Genomic DNA, 20,749 nt, shown 5'->3' with positions numbered 1-20,749 from the left:
AAAACAGAGCTGTCCTGTCTCAGTGAGACACTCGAAAACGATGACACATGTTGGTCATATGATGCAGTCATGTGGCCACTTAAATCAAGATGGTGGACGGTATCGGACAGCAGTTTTAGAACTGCAACATCATCGTTTTCGGCCATTTTAGTGTTGACGTCCAACTCTTGAAAACAACTGAAAACACTAGTGAGGATGCGGAGCGTTTTCAGACTATCCGGGCTAGTGTGGACGTAGCCTTAGCCAGGGATTTGTTGAAAATCGAAGTGAACACACCTTCGGTGATTCCGTCTGCTCCTGCCGCTTTCCTTGCCCTCACTCTCCTCTGCGCCGCTCTGACGTCGTGCTCTGCGATGATGATTGTTGGTCCCTCTCTGATGAAGTCACCGTCCTCAGTTGTCAGGCAGTAGTTAGCATTAGCCACCTGGCTAACCTCGAAATGGGCGTAGAACTGGTTCAGCTCGTTGGTGAATGCAGAGACAGCGCTGGTCGGCAAAGTATCCCTGGCTTTGTAATCTGTGATTGTGCGTAGTCCGTGCCACATGCTTCGTGTGTCACCCTGGCTGAAGCGAGACTCCACACACTCCTCATACCGCCGTTTGGCATCCCTCACTGCACACTACAGTTCGTATGAGGACGCTTTGTAGGCGCTCATATCGCCAGTGGCGACACCTGCTTTGTAGGTGGCGGTCCTGGCATTCACTGCAGCACGGATCGATCTGTCCACCCAGGGTTTCTGGTATGGGAATGTCACGACTCTCGCAGTGGGGATGATCTCCTCTGCTAGCATGTTTACGAAGCTTACTGCTACATCCGTAAACTCATTGATGTCGACTGCGCATGCTCTGAACATGTCCCAGTCTACATCGTTATGCGTGTCCTGTAGTGTCACTCTGATTGCGCAGTTTCACCTCCCTCGTGGTTACTTCATCCCTCCGTATGTGTTGTTTTTACTTCGGGTTGAGGAAAATGGCGTTGTGGTCAGACTTCCCAAAAGCCGGGTGTGAAACAGTCTTGTAGCCCTGCTTGTATGGCGTGTAGCAATGGTCCAATATCCTGTCTCCCCTCGTCGGACACGTGACACGTTGGTGAAAGTTCGGCATGACTTGTCTGAGGTTTGCTTTATTAGTGTTGTTTTGAAATGCACTCAGCACATCATGTAGTTCAGACAGAGCCATATCTGCCTGCTGCCTCAGTCTGTTCTGAACGACAGCGCGTTTAGCCCGGCACTTCTTTGTTGTATGCCTCGGGTGAGCGTCCTGTCCATTGTTGATGGCGTAGTATTTCAATCGGCCAGGATGGGTTGGGTTTAAAAGTGTCCAAGATTACACGTGCAAACCTGTTACCGATGTTATGAAGTGATCTGCTTTCATAAACTATAGAACTAGAAGATTACTGCTTTAAACTGGTAATAGTCCCTATGAAATTAAATTATTTGTTCTTATTATTTCAGGTTTCATATGGGCAATTGAAATCCTTGAAAATGCCTGGATTTTAATATTGTCTCTTTTTAAGGTTTGAAAAGTGCTTGAATTTCAGATGTGGTGCTTAAAACAGCTTGAAACTATATTGCATTCACCATTTATCTTTTTTTCTTATCAGATAGAGAAATAAAATTAGTTACAAAGTCTACGAAGTTGTCAATAAGTAAATATCATACTGTTTATATTATATCTGTGTATTAGGAATAAACTTTAAAAATACAAACAAACATCTGTCTCCTATTTTTGTGTGTCAAGAAGCATTAATTGAGACTTATTAATTTGCCCTTAATGTAAATTATTGTATGGTGTTTGGTGCAGTTTTCTTGTTTTGTGGGGTTGGGGTTTTTTTCAACAGGAGATGAATATCTCTAACAAGTTGATTTGTTCACATTTGCACATCTTAATTTTTAAGTGAGATGTGCATTTTGAGTTTATACACAATATGCATACAAGGCAACCTTTTCCTTTTCCTTCACATCGTCTTCCAGAGGTTATACTACGAAAACATACATTCTTTTGGGAGGGATATTGTGCTGGAAAAGTTTGAAAATGGCCCTTGAAAGTGCTTTAAAAGTTTTTGAATTTGAAAGCAGGCAGATGAGTGATTACAGATCTTCCTTACTGTACTTACACATAACCTTCATTTAAAGTGACATGAGGCTTTCAGATTGACGAGAACATGTTGGCATTAATTAGTTGATTAATTTTAATATGACTTTGTTACGTTACAGTAGCATTATAGTAACAAGTTAAAATATTCCTGAAAAAGTATCATTTTCTTTTGTCATATGATCAAAAAAAAACCTTGATATTTATTACTGAATATTTACGTAAATTTAATAAACAATGACATGAACTAATATGTACTAAAAAAATACAATACTATTCCCTCAAAAGTAAATGTTTGGCTGAAATCTCAGCACAAATCTCACCATAGTCATGATGATGATGATGCACAAGGTTCACAAACAGGATAAAAATAAAATTGTCTCTACTCAGTTTCAGTGTGCAAGCATTAATGGTGTGACACATGACTAGAGTGTACAACGTAAAGGCCCTGAACTCAACTTATTCTTAACCAGTGTGACAAAATATCAAAATGTCGTAATATCTAATAAGTCTATTGTCCAGCATAGACCGGGAAATTGTAAACTTTCAAATTCAATGTAGACTGTTACCATAGACAGAGCTCTCAGTCAATCACAAGCATGTTTCTGTAGATTGTCTGTCATAGGTAACAGAGATTACTGACTGGTATCCATTTCATCCAGTTTATTACATCATATCAGCAAGTGCTATATATATACAAAACAGTTGCTGTGTATGTTGGAACTATTTCTATTGGCCTAAAACATCTCTTTTATTTTCATGTGATGAAGGCCTGGAAAAATATGTATGATAACATAGTGCTTATGACATATGAAATTTAAAAAGGTATATGGCAAACACACAAAATGAGCCACTGAGGTTAAACATTTTAGCTTAAATTATTTTCAGCCAAAAGTACTAAAAAAGTAGAAGTGATAATTGAGACCTAATGATTTCCACATGGCAATTCCTTGTGAAAATCCTTTCCTTTTTGACTTTGAACTCACGCATGATCACATTAATTTTATTTTCATAATTTAAACAAAGCTTAAGAATTATGAATTTCCTTATCAATTTGTTTTTGATGCATTTCCAGACTGAACTGTATCAATTTACTGGTTTAAAATCTTAGTGGAGCAGCTTTCATTGTATTTCTATATTATGTTGACCTCACTGCTGTCATGTTTAAATATCAGCAGAGTGATAACACATCTAATAGCTTTTCTAAACCAGGGGTAAAACAGAGCATAGATCAGTGGGTTTAAACAAGAGTTAAAATAAAAGACAAGAACCACAAAAGATGCAGATGAATCATTGACCACATTTTTATCAACCAGAGCGTAGCAGTAAAATGGACAGTAGCATGCCAAAAATACAACTACAAGAACCCCCAGAGTCCTGGCTGCTTTCAGCTCAGATTTGTTTGCTTGATTCAGTGAACACTGAAGTGTGACAGATGTAACATGAGAGCGCATGGCACGAGCCTGAGACACAGCCACCACAAATACTCTCATATACAAGGCTATGATAACAGTTACTGGAACAAAAAAGAATAAAATAAGGTCAGCAACAATAGCAATATTGCTGCTAAAAAATACACACTCTCCAAAGCAAGAATTATACCTGCCTGGTTCAATCATGATATTCTTTGTATAAAGATTGCTGTAGAAAAAAGCATAAAACCAACAGAGACAAACACTGAGTTTGACTTTCGCCAAAGTAATTCTGCTGGGATAATGCAGAGGGTCACAAATAGCCACATAGCGGTCAACTGATATTAGAACAATGTTCCCTATTGAAGCACAGATAATGTTGATGGTCAAATACCAATAAGCAGAACACATACGATCACCAAGTACCCAGCAAGCTGTGTTTCTAAAGATCTCTAATGGCATCAGCAGAAGACCCACAAGAAAGTCTGAGACGGCCAGAGAGAGGAGCAGGATGTTACTGGGTGTATGAAGCTTCCTGCAGGGAAACAGAAAAGAATATAATGGACATTAATATTTTTTTAAATGGCTTAAATTAGATTTTCATTAGTTAAAGTATGTAGTAAGATTCAGTCTAGGTATATAAAACTTAATAGCTGGTTAAAATACACCACTTCAATCATCTCAATCTTAATCATAAAATCAAATGCCATAAATCATAATTTTCTGAAATTTAAGTTTCTAAATTTTAAAGTATAGTTTCAGCAGAGAAATGTATCTCTGCCTGAAGTGGGAGACTGAGATGATGACCAGGAGGTTTAGAGCAGCAGTGATCAGAGAGATGCAGGACAGCACAATGTTCAGGAGCACAGCTTTGGACCAATGAAGTGTCGGCTTCCTGCAGGAACTGTTGAGGAGTTGTGGAAAACAAAGCTCAGCTGCTTTCTGAATCTCCATCATCAGACAGCTGCAGCTCACTGATCAGAATGTTTTCTCACAGACCTGATTTATTACACCACCACCCAGAGACATACACACACGACACACACAAAAATGTCCCTCCTCTTTCTCACTAAACCACAGGTATCAAACTCCAGGGCCGGTGTCCTGCAGGTTTTAGATGTGTCCTTGATCCATCACAGCTGATTTAAATGGCTAAATTACCTCCTCAACATGTCTTGAAGTTCTCCAGAAGCCTGGTAATGAACTAATCATTTGATATTGGTGTGTTGAAACAGAGTGATATCTAAAACCTGCAGGACACTGGCCCTTGAGGCCTGGAGTTCGACACCCCTGCGTAACACCATACTTTCACTGTTCACTCGATTAATAATCACTAATTTTACATTGATCTGAAATTCATGATATTGGTTATTATTATATTATGTATTGCAACATGTGCCTGCTGTGAGATTATTATATCATCTTATGCCACGTTATACCCCTAATCAAAGATTGTGAAATTATTATGTAGTTTTAGTTTGCATTATTCTCCTGACTTGGAAGAAGGTGACAACTATTACATTTATTGGACTGCTGATTTATTACATTAGACTGCTGATTTATTGTGAATGAATGAGATTGTTTTATGATGCATGATACTGCTGCATTAGTCAAAGTCAAAGTCAACTTTATTTGTCGATTCTGCCACATGTACAGGACATACAGAGAATAGAAATTGCGTTACTCTCAATCCCTAGATAAATTATAAGAGATACAGTTTTCAGAGAATCAAGGCCTTATTTGTCTGGTTAGAAAAGAACAGAACATACTGCACAGGAAGCGAAGGTCATAACTTAGGCTCACTGAGAGAGAGAAGGAATATGGATGTTTAGGTTTTATGACTAGGTGGGGGCCTCCTGAAGCTATAAGAATGTGAGAAATGGTCAGACACGTTGAGATCTGCTGTTACCCTCTTCAGCACATCTCCCATCTGGATGTATTGCGCAAGAGTGTTGTATGGAATAATGACAATGGTATGGAATAAAATGATTGTTGACTGAGCATTTATACACCGAGTGTTGTCCTTCATTCAGCCCAAAGATTAAAGAATTGAGAGGATTTAACACTGCTTAAAATGTCATGGTCCAGGCAGGACTGGACTTTTTTCTCTTTTAACTCAAGTTCTGTCATTCTTACCAGGGTGACAGCTGAACTTGACAGTATGGGCCCAATGTCTGAGAACAAACACTGGAGGAACAAAAACACAGTCAAGTCTTTTTCCTGGGTCAGACTCATCCTGCTAAGCATTATGGACAAGTGTCTCAATCTCCCATATTAGTGAGCTGATGATGGGTGATGGACCAGAAGGATTGGGGCACTGATGATGGGACAGAACATCTTCTTTTACATTGCAGGTCTGTAGGCAAAAGCAAGGTTAAATCTAGTAAAGAACAGGGTATACTGGGCTTGATGAGCATTTAGTTGCTTAGCAAAGGCACTCAAGGATTTTAATTATCCATCCAAATGACAAAAGCTTTCTCAGCTCCTTCCAGCCAATCCCTCTATTTTTCCAGGGCATTATAATTTAGTTCTGTGGGACAGAGACAACGGGAGAAAATGGCACAAGGGAACGTTTTACCTTCTCTTTGCTGAGGAGACAGAAGTTAGCAAACCCAAGAAAGCACTGGCAATGCTTCTGAGTACCGGTAAGGGCCAGTACCTGCCTACACCTTAGCTGGGTCTGCCTTGATCTGCTCTTTCTCTATGATGAAACCAAGAAAAGAGACTGAGTCGCAATTCTCACCTTTGATGTAGATTTTATTTTCTAGGAAGTGCTGCAGCACCTGGTAAACAAGGACTTAGTGTTTCAAGAGAGTCCTTGAGAAAATGAGGTTATCGAGATATAGAAAGACAAAATAGTTTAGGTAATCATGGAGAACATTGTTAACAATAGCCTGAAAAACACCAGGGTGATTGGTTAAGACAAAAGGGCAGTGTTGGGGAGTAACGGAATACATGTACCGCCGTTATGCAATTAAAATACAAAACATGAGTAACTGTATTCCGTTACAGTCACCGTTTAAAAAGGTGGTATTTAGAATACAGTTACTTTGTTGAAATAAATGGATTACACGGCGGTACTTTCCTGTTTCATATTGTCGCGGGTCAGGACTGTTTGGGTTTTGTTTGACAGCTACGTTCTGTTGTTCCAGGCGGCAGCGTTGCGGTTGCCATGGTTACGGGGTGACGCTCTCGCTCTGCGTGTTTCCTGGGTGAGAGAGCACCTTTTTCTTGTTGTTGTTGTGCTAAGCTAATAGGCAGAATGCTACATCTCTGAAGAATGTAGCCTCATGGGCAGTGTAGTCCGTGCTGCAGGGAGAACGGACTGCCATACCCGTTATGTGTCTGTGAGCGCGAGGAGGGAGAAAAAGGGGAGTCGAAAAGTACGAGCTGTCATCGAGCAAAAACGGGAGCTGGAAGCATGTAAATATAATAATAACCACTGCAGCCAAGAAGAGTGCCTGACGAGCCCAGTTGTAAGTAAGCTATTAAGACTCAACTGTACGCTGTGTTCGTGTTTTCCTCCGAAACAATAAGTTCCATTGGAGCAGCCTTTCAACGCCTCTCTCTGTCTCTCGCTAGCAAAGTTGACCCAGACAACAAAGTAAAGCTAGTTTTCGGCTATGAGCACAACACGGAACCGTATTAGTCAGAGGTCCCTTTACTACGGTTCGGAGCCGCGGACCTTCAGTAACAGTAATAAATCACAGCAATAGTACATTCATGTAGTTGTAAAATGCATGATAATATGTTAAGTAATCCAAAGTATTCAGAATACGTTACTCTCATTGAGTAACGTAACGGAATACGTTACAGAATACATTTTAGGGCATGTATTCTGTAATCTGTAATGGAATATGTGAGAGATACACATATCGACGGGGCCGGGTTATGTTAAAAAGTATAAATGGTTATACTTTGTTCATTGGTTCAAAGGTACCCCACACTTCTTTTTTGGTTGCTTGTTTGTTCTGGTATATTTTTCATTTGAACTGTTATTCTGCCAGAGTACTCATATTAACCAGATGGCATTGAACGCCCCATTGGTGTGTTAGGAAAACTCTTTTGTACATATGTTCCTTGAAGGGGTTTTGGAGTGGTTCTTTTTTCCACCGCAGCAAAGGGCTAGGAGTCGGAGAGGAGCTGCTGTATGTTTTTGTTATGATCGGATTGTGAAATAAAACATATACAGTGAGAAAGCAACTCCAGGAGTCATCCCTGCCTTAAAGCTGCAACATATCATGGCGAGCCAGCCAGGAGGAAGGTTTGAAGAACTTCCCGCACGAGAGTGAAGCAGAAGCCTGGTTAGCACCATTAGCGGCTAACGTTAGCGCTACCGCACGGCTGAAGAAAAACCTTTCTCCAAGCACCGGACCTGAAATCTGACGGACTAAAGACAAGCTTGTGAGTACCCACAATGGAGATAGAAGCCCGACGAGATAAGATCACCGCCACACTCTGCCAGCTAAGTCGTGATCAGCTCATAGAAGTGGGTTATAAGGTGAAAGGCTTTGCTACACCGCTAAATGAGCCTACAAAAGACACTTCCAGACGCCAACTGATGAAAGTTATAGAACATAAACTGGACGAGGTGGAAAACAGTTATACACCAGACGATGCTGTACAGTTTGTGAAAGAACTTTTATCGTTTTTGGGCGAATATAAAGCTAAAGACAATACTGCCGAGAGTGATTTTTCCCGCCCTTCAGACGCAAGAGACAAGTATGACGAGCTGCAGGAAGAAATTAGAGCGATAGGGCAGAAACTCAAGATGGCGGACGCTGCCCCGAACCTGCTGTCTTCTAAAGTACCAGAGGTGACAATTCGCAGGGAGTTTCGCATCTGTGGCCAAATAGGTGAGGGAGGGCAGCGCGATCGGCTGTCCTATACCAACCTGCTGCATCAGATGGAAAATGGACTCCGCAAAGGCCACAGTGAGTCAGAAGTTATTGAAGCAGTGATAAGAGCCATCAATCCAGGTCTCAAACTGCGTGATATGCTTGAAATAAAGACTGATTTGACACTCACACAGTTAAAGACAATATTAAAAGGACATTACCGAGAAGATGACACATCTGATTTGTACCAAAAACTGATAAATATTTCCCAAGATCCAAAAGAGTCAGCTCAAGGCTTTTTATTCAGAGCCATTGAGCTTAAAGATCGCCTCCTGTACGCATCCAAGGACAAAGAAGCAGAACACTACAGTCGGGACCTGGTAAAAAGGAAGTTTTTGAGATCAGTGGGTACTGGGCTGCAAAATGACAACATAAAGTTCCAGATTAAAGCCCTTCTTGACAACCCAGATGTGACTGATGAAATGCTGATTGAGAAACTAAATGAAGCTGCCAATCTCGAGACAGAAAGACTGAACAAGTTAAAGAGGAACAATACAAAACCACCAAGAATCAATGAGCTACATACTAGGGATGAACCACGCAGCAGCTCACAGATCCCCGCCACCAAGGAAGACAAGAAAAATCATCCTCCACCCGAAATGCACGACCTGGTGAAAGAGCTGAGGAACGAGGTTGCAGAGGTGAGGCAGATGGTTCTTGCTTCCCTGAACGCTGGCAAGTCGCAGACTACAAAGAGGACATCAGATGCTGCCGCGGGTACCTGGAGGAAGAAAGGCTGCAGGACCTGCCAGAGCAACGGAGAGGGAGACAACTGCACCCACTGCTTTAAGTGTGGCCAGCCTGGCCACATCTCCAGAGGATGCCGAGCTCCACTTCAGCTGCAGGGAAACGCCAGAGGGCCACTGCCACGGGACCAGCAGTGACCCCACCGCCACATCAGGAGTCCCGCCGCTGTGGTTGCTGCCACCAGAGAGAGTCGGTCAGCACCCCACTCCAGAGGTGTGCAGGCTGCTCATCTGTCAGTTACTGTTCTAAAGCCTGTCAGGGACAACACTGGCACCATCACAAACATGTATGTAAAGCGGTGAGGCTAGTTGAACAACATTTGAGGGAAAGAGAGAAAAAGGGGTGGTTGTCATACATGGGATATTCTGACCTTCTATCAGATAAGCAAGGACAAAAATTAGTGAAGCTGATTGGTAGACGAAAAATGGTGAGATGCACCTTTGACAATGTACCAGTCACCGCATTGTGGGACACGGGTGCACAGGCTACCGTAATAAATGAGAACTGGAGAGTCGAGCACTTACCTCACACCACTATCAGGGGGATAGATGAACTCTTAGGTTCAGAACCATTAAATGGGCTCGCAGCTAATCAGACAGAGATACCATTTATGGGGTGGGTCCCTGTAGAGTTTAGACTGACGGGGGTGGAGACGACCAGCTCGAGTCTCCTAGTGCCCGTATTGGTCTCTAGTGACCCAAATGTAGCTCAGGATCCCATTATTGGATACAATGTTATAGAAGAAATCATCAACGAGCAACTTAAACAACAGGGTGTTAAAAACAGTGACTGTGCTGCAAATATTGTGAGTAGTGCTTTTGGTATTGACGTCGGATCTGCTAAGACTTTTATCCAGTTGATAGAGACACATCGAACAGCTGCGGAAGAGATCCAAGTCAAGACAGGGCGGAGTAAAGTTGTTTTAGGCCCTAGTGAAGCTACTACCATTCGCTGTCGCACACGCATACAGGCTGACGAGGACACTGTAATGTTATTTTGTCCTGTTCTGAACCCCAGCCTGCCTGAGGGGCTTCATTTGCAGGAAGTATTGTTTAAAGTAAAAAGGGGCAACTCAGCCATGGTCCCAGTATCTGTCACAAATACCACATGCCATAATATTACTGTAGATCCGCGTGTGGTCCTGGGGCACATTGAGGGCGTAAAAGCAATATACCCAGCTGCCCTAAAACCTGTAGAAACTCCAACAACTAAAACAGCAGACGATGCAGGTGTCGAAGTCCCATTAGCCCCCACAGGTGAGACAAGTGGTGTTTGGGATCCCCCTGTAGTTCTAGACCATCTAACGAGTGGCCAACAGTCGGCGGTGAGGATGATGCTTAGGGAGGAATGCAAAGCTTTTGCAAAAGACGAAAATGATGTAGGCTGCATTCCTAGCCTTCGGATGCACATCACCCTCAACGACCAAACACCAGTTCAAAAGACTTACAATAGTGTGCCTAAACCTCTGCATCAGGAAGTAAAAGCTTACCTGCAAGACTTGATCAATAGGGGGTGGGTTACAAAATCCAAGTCGCCTTATTCGTCACCGATAGTCTGTGTTAGGAAAAAGTCCGGTGACCTCAGACTTTGTGTGGATTATCGAGAACTTAATCGCAAATCGGTGCCTGACAGACATCCTATTCCCAGGATACAGGACATGTTGGACAGCCTTACTGGTAGCTCCTGGTTTACAGTACTAGACCAGGGAAAGGCTTATCATCAAGGATTCCTAGACGAAGACAGTCAGCCACTCACTGCATTCATCACCCCCTGGGGTTTATACCAGTGGGTTAGAATCCCATTTGGACTCAGCTCCGCCCCAGCAGAGTTCCAGAGGAGCATGGAGGAGTGTCTTTGGGGTCTGCGTGATGATATCTGTCTACCGTACCTTGATGACAATTTGGTCCACAGTAAATCTTTTGAGGACCATGTTGAGCATGTAAGAGCCGTGCTACAAAGGTATCAGAGACATGGGGTCAAACTTACTGCTAAGAAATGTGAACTGTTCAAGCCTAAGGTCAGGTTTTTGGGTAGAGTGGTGTCAAAAGATGGCCATAGTATGGATCCAGCAGAAGTCGCCTCCGTGATGTCGCTTAAAGAGAAACACCCTAGTACAGTGGGGGAAGTGAGACAGATTTTGGGCTTCCTATCTTATTATAGAGCCTATATACAGGACTTTTCACGTATCGCCAAACCTTTGTATGAACTGCTAGCAGCCCAAACAAATGCTAAAAGTAGCCCACAGGACTTAAAAACACAGAACAAGAGAAGGAAGGAGAAAAACAAACAGGCTAAAGGACAGTTGCCTTCATCAGCCCCTGTGAAATGGACAGAGTCACACCATCAGGTTTTGTCTTACTTAGTCAATAAACTGGCCAGTCCTCCGATCCTAGGCTACCCTGATCTAGACCAACCATTTGTGCTTCATACTGATGCTTCTCAAGCAGGGTTAGGAGCAGTGCTCTACCAGCGCAGTAATGGCAAGTTAAGAGTCATAGCTTATGGATCTAGAACGTTAACGCCGCCAGAAAAAAATTACCATATGCATGCTGGCAAACTGGAGTTTTTAGCTCTCAAATGGGCTGTCTGTGAGCGCTTCAGAGATTATTTGCTGCATGCGCCATCGTTTGTGGTTTATACAGATAATAATCCACTCACCTATGTGTTAACGACAGCAAAGTTGAATGCATCAGGTCAGCGTTGGGTGGCTGAGCTCGCAGATTTCAACTTTACGATAAAATACAGGCCAGGAAAAACAAATGCAGATGCAGATTTTTTATCCAGGATGCCCCTCGATTTTGAGGACTATATGAACTGCTGTACACAGACGGTTAGCCAGGACGTGGTTGTAGCCTCACAGCAGGGCATATTAGTGCAGCAAACAGAAGCTCTAATGTTTAACGCTGTCTCCTTCCACACCCTTCAGCATCAAACACAAGCAGAGGAACTGCTGGACATGATTCAGCCAATACCGAGAGAGGAAATCTGTGCAGCACAGCGGCAAGACTCCGTGATAGGTAAAATGTACGAGTCTGTAGTGCAAAACAAAAGGCCCACCACACAGGAAATTAAGACTGAGAGCACTGAGTTTAAAGCATTGGCTAGAGAGTGGAGCAAACTGAAAATCAGAGAGGATGGAACTATGTTCAGAGAGACTCGACACAAAAAACAACTAGTTCTCCCCTCAGTTTACCACCCACTAGTGCTCAAAGAACTACACCAACAGATGGGCCACTTGGGATCAGAAAGGACCCTAAATTTAATTAGGGATCGTTTCTTCTGGCCTAAGATGCAAAGAGACATTGAACACTTTGTCAGTAATGTTTGTGAGTGTCTCAAACAGAGGAAGCCAAACAGACAGGCACGGGCACCTATGTTGAGCATAGAGACCACTCATCCATTTCAGTTGGTTTCAGTTGACTTTTTGCACCTGGAGCAATGCAAGGGGGGGTGTGAATACATACTTGTAGTTATGGACCACTACACCCGCTTCGCTCAGGCCTACGCAACTACAAATAAGACAGCTAAGACTGTAGCAGAAAAACTATTCAATGATTATTGTCTCAGGTTTGGTTTTCCAGAAAAACTACACCACGATTTGGGGCGAGAGTTTGAGAATAGACTATTGCACCATTTAAAAGAACTGGCTGGTGTTAAAGGGTCACACACTACTCCTTATCACCCACAAGGAAATGGGCAGACCGAAAGATTCAACAGGACCTTGCTCTCGATGTTAAGAACACTAACAGAGGAACAGAAAAGAGACTGGAAAAGCCACCTCCATAAAGTTGTACATGCCTACAATTGTACTGTTAATGAGGCCACTGGCTACCCTCCTTTTCTCCTAATGTTTGGTAGGTCACCACGGTTACCAGTTGACCTTCTCTTTGGCATTGAGCAGGAGGACAGTTCAGGCTCCTACCAGGACTATGTGGACAGATGGAGAAGGAGAATGGCTGAAGCTTACACTGTCGCCTCCAAAAATGCAGCTAAGTCAGCTGACCGAGGTAAAAGGCAGTACAACAAAAGTGTGCATGGTCCACCACTTCAAATAGGGAGTCGTGTCCTTGTTAGAAATGTTGTGGAGAGGGGTGGGCCAGGTAAAATCCGCTCCTATTGGGAAGACAACATCTACATCATTAAAAGACAAAAGGGAGAGGACAGTCCTGTGTTTGAGTTAGAGCCAGAGAATGGTAAAGGCAGGACAAGGATTTTGCACAGGAATATGTTGTTGCCTTGCGATTTTCTTCCGCTCCCAGCAGATAAGGAGGCAACTGTAACTAGTACTAAAACAAGGAAAAGACATTATAACAAACGGAAACAAACATGCATGACTCCGACACAAGTGGGGAGTGAGGAGGAGGAGGACACAGATGAGTTTTCTGATGCGGTTTTCACCTGGCCTTATCCTGAGCCTCAGTGTTCACCTACATTGGACCCCACAGCGGCAGAGTTTATGCCACTAAGGGACGGGGGTGAGCCAGATGAGCTTCCTCACATGTCAGGAGATGACCAGGGGGACCCCAGCCAAGCTGATGAGGAGAAAATGGACAATAGGGAACCAGAGGATGTGGCTATTGTGGGGGCAGGGGAGGTGGACAGCAGCTCTGATGTCGAAGAGGCTTTGGAAACAGACCAGCCAAGTCCATACCCAAAGAGAGAAAGGAGGAGACCACAGACTTTGACCTATAGTAAACTTGGACAACCAAGTCTTGAAGAAAGAATAGTGGCCACCAAATGTGTGAATATTCAAGGTTACTGGCGACCTTGGTAAAAGGGGAAGATATAATGTTTACACTTGGTACCCCTATTTCAGATTGTAACAAATGTACCTATGTTGATTGAAATATTGTGACACATGGATTGCAGGCCGAACATGTGTATGAGTAAAGGGAAGATGCTTAGTGTTCAGATGAGATGTGGACAAAGTTAATGCCTTTACAGGAGAGTACAAATAGCATGGTAATTTGATAGATTGAATTGTGGACAAAAAAAAAAAAAAAGCTGAACTGATTATATCAGGAGTATACACAACTACAGTGCACGGTAGTTTGGGTAACTTAAAAAAAAAAAAAAGGGTGTAATGTAACCTGGTACATAGTCCATGCCATTCTATTGTTCTCTATGGATTGTCGATTATAAGGTACATTTATGTCGGGACGACATTTCTCGAGTGGGGGAGAGTGTGAGAGATACACATATCGACGGGGCCGGGTTATGTTAAAAAGTATAAATGGTTATACTTTGTTCATTGGTTCAAAGGTACCCCACACTTCTTTTTTGGTTGCTTGTTTGTTCTGGTATATTTTTCATTTGAACTGTTATTCTGCCAGAGTACTCATATTAACCAGATGGCATTGAACGCCCCATTGGTGTGTTAGGAAAACTCTTTTGTACATATGTTCCTTGAAGGGGTTTTGGAGTGGTTCTTTTTTCCACCGCAGCAAAGGGCTAGGAGTCGGAGAGGAGCTGCTGTATGTTTTTGTTATGATCGGATTGTGAAATAAAACATATACAGTGAGAAAGCAACTCCAGGAGTCATCCCTGCCTTAAAGCTGCAACAAATACATTTTAAAAGTAACCTTCCCAACACTGCTAAAGGGCACGACAAGATGCTCGAAGAGAGAGATGAGTGGAAAACTGCTTTTAACACCCACCTCAACCACTTTGATTAAGACCAGATGATAAGCTTTTTGTAGATTGAGCTTTAAAAAAAATGTGGCTCCTTGCAGCATTTCCAAAGAGGATGAGAAAAGCTCCTGCAGTTGTTGCATGATTAAATCTCCTGTAGCAATGGGCCAGACACCCTATACTTCCGAAGCACTTCCCATAGAATACCCCGAGGGACCGGGGTGTTCCTTCTTCAAGTCCACAAAATACATGTAGAATGGTTGGGCAAACTCCCATGCACCCTTAAGTATCATGGAGAGGGTAAATAGCTGGTGCACTGTTCCACAGCCTGCAGAAAACGGCATTGTTCCTTCTGAATCCAAGGTTTGACTAACGTACGGGCTCTCCTTTCCAGCACCCTGACATAGATTTTCCTGGGGAGGCTGTGATACACTACAGCAGGCGCATACCTTCTGGTCCCTCTTAAAGATAGATACCACCCCGGTATGTCAGTTCAGAGGTACTGTCTCTGATCTCCACACAGCATTGTAAAGGCATGTCAACCAAGACAGCCCCACAACATCCAGAGCCTTCAGGAACTCAGACACAAAAACATCATCCACCCTGGGGCCTTGCCTCCAAGGAGTTGTTTAACTGCCTCAGTGACTTCACCCACGGTGATTGATGAGTCGTCCCGTTCATCCCCAGACTCTGGTTCCTCTACAGTAGACATGCCAGTGGGATTAACGAGGTCCTTGAAGTGTGTGTGAGTGTATACATACACACACACACACACACACACACACACACACACACACACACACACACACACACACACACACACACACGTAGATATACATATTTAGTATACACATTCAGTAATGTGCATACACTCTTATATTGTACATATATTTATTCATATCAGATATAGCCATTCTTATATTTTGTTTGTTCTTATGGTATTGTATTTTCGCACACCTCTGTTGCTTGTGAAGCTCGCACACAAGAATTTCACTCGCATGTACTGTACCAGTGTACCTGCACATGTGATGTGACAATAAAAGTGATTTGATTTGATGTGTACATGTATATATTGGTTTGTTGTATATGTCTGAAATAAAGATATAATAATAATAATAATTAATAACAATAACTAACTTTTTTTCTAACTTTAGAGATGTTGCGCAAATGGAAGAAAGCAGTCTTACATATTTGTTTAATATGTGCATTGAAGGACATGTCCTGGTCAAAAATGACTCCAAGGTTCCTCACGGTGTTACTGGAGGCCAAGGTAATGCCATCCAGAGTAAGAATCTCGTTAGATACCATATTTCTAAGATTTTCAGGGCCGAGTACAATAACCTCAGTTTGATCTGAATTAAGAAGCAGAAAGTTAGCGGCCATCCAGGTCTTTATGTCTTTAAGACATTCCTGCAGTTTAACTAATTGGTGTGTGTTATCTGGCTTCATGGACAGATAGAGCTGGGTGTCATCTGCATAGCAGTGAAATGTATACTATGTCTTCTAATGATGCTGCCTAAGGGAAGCATGTATAATGTAAAAAGAATTGGTCCTAGCACTGAACCCTGTGGAACTCCATAATTGAGACTCCATCACTATTTTCTCCTCCACACACCTTTTCTGCTTTTACCTCATTTTGTTTTCATCGTTTTTCCTATTTTCTTACTTTTTTTTTTTTTTTGCTTGAATTACTTACACTCTTAGTGTTTCCTAATATGCTGCTCAAATGTGAGACTAATTATTACCACATAATTTGATAAATATCAAAGGCAGATTTTAGATCACCGTGTAGCACTCCTTTTTGGTAAGCTGAGTTCAATTCACTGGCCAGGCCCAGGCCTGATTAATGCCAGAATGGCTGAATCAAGAAATCACCTAAATAGAAACTGCCTGACAAAGTGAACGGCATCTATGGGAGAGTTCCAAAGTGAAAACCACCCTCGCTGATCAAAAAGAACACAAAGTCTTAGCTGGCATTTACAAAAAAACACAAGACTATTGGGAAAATATTCTTTGAACTGATGAGGAAATTTTTTTTTTGGAAAGTTTGAATCCCATTACACGTGATGTAAAATTAACACAGGCATTTTATAAAAAAACAAAAACAACAACTTCCTATTAGTAGTTAAACATGGTGGTGGTAGTGTAGTGCTTTGCTGCTTTGCTGCCTTAGGACCTAGACAACTTATCTGAATTGATGGAACCATGAATTCTGCTACCAGACAATCATGAATGAGAATATCCAGCCATGAGTTTGTGCCCTGATGTTCAAACACACTTGGGTTAACAAGCGGGATAATAATTCAAAACAGACAAGCAAGCCCACCTCTGAGTGGCAAAAAAAAGGAAAAAAGTTTTGGGCTGGTTTCAATCCCAATTCCAGATTAAAACATATTAAACATATTAAAATAAAAGAATGGCTAATTGAGGGAGAATTAACATGGACACCCAATCTAGGGCCTCCCTCCTTCTCCTTCCAGGACGGCCGCACAGATATCGCCGAGATGTGTGGCCTTGGGTCCTCAGTACTATTGTGGGCTGCGGATGGACCAGTTTTCCTAGACTTACACTTTACACTCTCTCTATTTCTCTCTCTGACACTCACACAAACACCCACACACACACACACACACACACACACACACACACACACACACACACACACACACACAGCAAAAACGTTCTTCACTATCTATCTATCTATCTATCTATCTATCTATCTATCTATCTATCTATCTATCTGTCTGTCTGTCTGTCTGTCTGTCTGTCTGTCTGTGTGGTCTCTGGACTCTTGATGAATATGGGCCTAATTTCTGTTTTCGCTGTAATTCTGTGTTTGTGTCCCAGGAACATCCTCTCTACGTACACCTAAACCTTTGGGTGTTCATAGCTCTTCAGCAGTTGGCCTCTGTGCATGACTGATGTCTCAGTGCAATTTTTACTCTTTTTCATTAAAATAGATTTAAGTTTTTATTTGTTAATCCAAATAATCCATAATAAAGTTGAAGTTGTGGGCTTTATAAATCAAAACAATGACTTAAAGAACACAAGTGCATTGCACAGAGCCTAAGGGAACTGCAGAGCAACATTATAACTCTCTGAGGAGCTGTGCTGTGACAATCTGATCCTTCTCTATTATAAAAATATTACAGAAATATCTAATGACTGGAAGTGATGACAGAAAACTTTCCCAGCTAAGAAACTTCTCAACTGAGATTGCATCACATGTTGATTTGTGAGACTGCATCATGTGTTTATCCTGAAGCTTGTTTTTTTCACACCTCTGATTGCAGCGACACCTCAGAGGCGAGATAGCATTATCTGATACTCACCCATGCGGGTGTGAAGCATGTCTTGAGGGTTTCATTGCACGGCCATTAGGAGCAGCTAATGGGCTATGAAACATTCTTCATGGAGCCACAGGTTAAGTCTTATGGGAACTTGTGAGTGTTTGTGTTTCAGGTCTGCTAATGGCCATAGAACACAGGCAAGTGTCACAGGTACTGAAGTAAAAGTTAACACTCATCTATTAGTTTTTATTTAGCTGGGCTCATTAAGACTGCACAAACAAGTCCACACAGAATTCACTTTAACTCCTCTTTTGTCTCAAGTTTTTTGTTTTTCTTCTAAAAGTTTGTACCAAAGACCCAACACAGTCAGTGTGTCTTAGACTAGAGTTTCCCCCATATGTGACCTGTTATTACTCTTTATTCAGCAACTGCTTGTATTTTTCATGCATTCTTGTGACTTCATAAATATTTTTCTGTGGCCCTGCAAAGAAACTGAATAACAGACTCCAGTGTCAATCTGTCGAGGCAAGCAGCACTTGTCTAGTGAAGTCTAAAAATAGACATCAATTAAAAAGTAACAAAGGGCAACCAATCTCTGTCCTTTCATCACAAACAGTGTTCATATCAGACCATATGGCCTGTTTGAGTCCACCCTTTAAAATACTGCCATCTTGTGTCTGGAAGCGGGGTTAAGTCTGCTTTACTAATATTCTATCAGAATCTCCGTGAGGCCTGTGCTTTCAGGGTATGTCTGTGTCCCATTAGCCAAGATTTGAGCTAGTCAAGCCAGGCTGTTTCTGGTTGTTTGTGCATGTACAATATGAATAAACCTCCGGTCTTGCACAGGAAACTGACAAGCTGCTACTGGCTGATAGCAAGTAAACAAGCTTCTGTGATTCATTGTGGTAATAGATCAGTTTCCTCTTACTGACCAACATGTGTGATATTAAGTGAGGCTGTTAGAGTATAGTGTGAACACATTTTTATATGAACTTCTTTGCAATGTTAGCAAGGACACAGTTGATGATGAAGAGATGTTCCATGTCCAGTTTGATACAACAGACAAGTTTAATTAAAGCTAAACAGGTGTCAGGGTTTCTGGGTCGTTGACCCAGTATTTTCAGTTCACATTCACTGTTTATCTACTGCCTGTTCCACTTCCTGTTTTATTGTGTTAGCCTTGGTCTGTGTGCATTATGTTCAGTCCTCTTCCCATTTATCATTAGTTCATTATGTTCAGCTGTTCACTCACCTGTCTCCAATCGTTGTCATTGTTAGTCATGTATATAAGCCCTCTCTTCCCTTCAGCCCTTGTCGTGTCATGGATGTTGTTCCTGTCGCGTGTTAAGTTCAGTCAGCCAGTTAGTCTACCAGTCCATTAAGTTCAGCCAGCCATCCTGTCATCTTTTGTCTCCGTTTCCAATAAACCTCATTCTGCACCAAGAGTCCTGCGTGTGGGTCAGCTGATCCTCGCCTCTGCACACGACCCCTGACAACAGGTTCAGACTCCACCAGCACTTTAATTTCTCTGAGAGATTTGTTGGTTCACCAAATGTACGGATTAACCACCTTTAAAATTTTAGTCCTCCTGTATTCGCAATTAACCATGTCAAACAATGTTCAAGCCTTTTAGTCATATATTTTGATTTTTTTTTTTCTTACAATCAACATTTAGGCCTGTGTTTCTGAGCTTGAAGGATATTATTTAGAGTTATGTGTTCTTGAGCCACTTAACACTGATGGCAAACATTTTTTTTTTTTGCATAAAAGCAGCTTTTTATTCATTGAAGTGCAATTTGCCAATAATACACATGCAGTGAGGTTTGTGCATACTGTTTTATTGTTTCATTTTTCTTTACCATGTCTCTGCTTGCCTTTCTGTAAACGACCACACACCACTGGCAGAATACTAGCCAAAATAAAATCATAATTATAGGGGAGGGTATAAGAAAAGCCAAGGCACTGAAGTGAAAGAGAAACACGATGCAATAAAAACTGGTGGAAATGATTCATAACATTTTTAATACCAAATGCTTACACCGTATTCTTTTTGCAAATATTGCCATGTAAAAAACTAAATTCAATCTCACTGTATACAGGAAGTACATGTTAATACACATTGACTTACATTATATTACCCCCAAGATTCATTGCTGCACCATAAACCTGCCATTTTATTCAAAACTCCAGGATCAATCTGTTATTTTACACAATAGTGGAGAAACTAGGTTTGGCCCTTAAAATGTGACGCCCTACTATTCTGACCAACACGGATTTCAACACAGTTTAACAAAGAAAATATAGATGTTGACAACTATTAAAAACTGGGGGGAAGCACTAGAATGGCTTCTGCATAATTCAAGTTTTCAGTTAACCATATCTGGTGATATGTCTTAATAGTAGGTGCATGCAAAGTGCTAATTCGGCAGAATAATTAGTATCATATCTGACCGTGATTTCTCATGGTCAGAAATGACAGACAGAATTCTTGGGAACAGATCTCTGGAAGTAAAGGAAGTGTACTACTTGCAAAGGGATAAATAATAATTGCAAGCACACTTTGCAGGCCAGAGTTCCAAGATTTAGCAAACAGGATGGGTACAAAAGTATTAGGAGGATGTATTAGGATGATACAAAAGCAGTCTAAATCTGGGCCACCTGGTCCAAGAGGTGGTGAT

The 20,749-nt window shown here is 41.9% G+C and overlaps 1 protein-coding gene across 1 annotated transcript; it reads right to left on the bottom strand.

Moving 5' to 3' along the window:
- Positions 1-208: 208 nt before the first annotated feature.
- Positions 209-4,459, bottom strand: LOC143412879 (trace amine-associated receptor 13c-like). Its single transcript, XM_076874650.1, has 3 exons — positions 4,287-4,459; positions 3,455-4,040; positions 209-619 (listed from the first exon to the last, which is right to left on the bottom strand). Exons 1-3 carry the CDS (start codon positions 4,457-4,459, stop codon positions 209-211), a joined length of 1,170 nt encoding a protein of 389 aa, XP_076730765.1.
- Between the last annotated feature and the right edge of the window lie 16,290 nt (positions 4,460-20,749).

This window comes from Maylandia zebra, linkage group LG16 (genome assembly GCF_041146795.1).
Source record: "Maylandia zebra isolate NMK-2024a linkage group LG16, Mzebra_GT3a, whole genome shotgun sequence".
In the NCBI taxonomy this organism is placed as follows: domain Eukaryota; kingdom Metazoa; phylum Chordata; class Actinopteri; order Cichliformes; family Cichlidae; genus Maylandia; species Maylandia zebra.
Note: the sequence above shows the minus strand (reverse complement) of the source record. Positions and strands in the feature narration are given on the sequence as shown.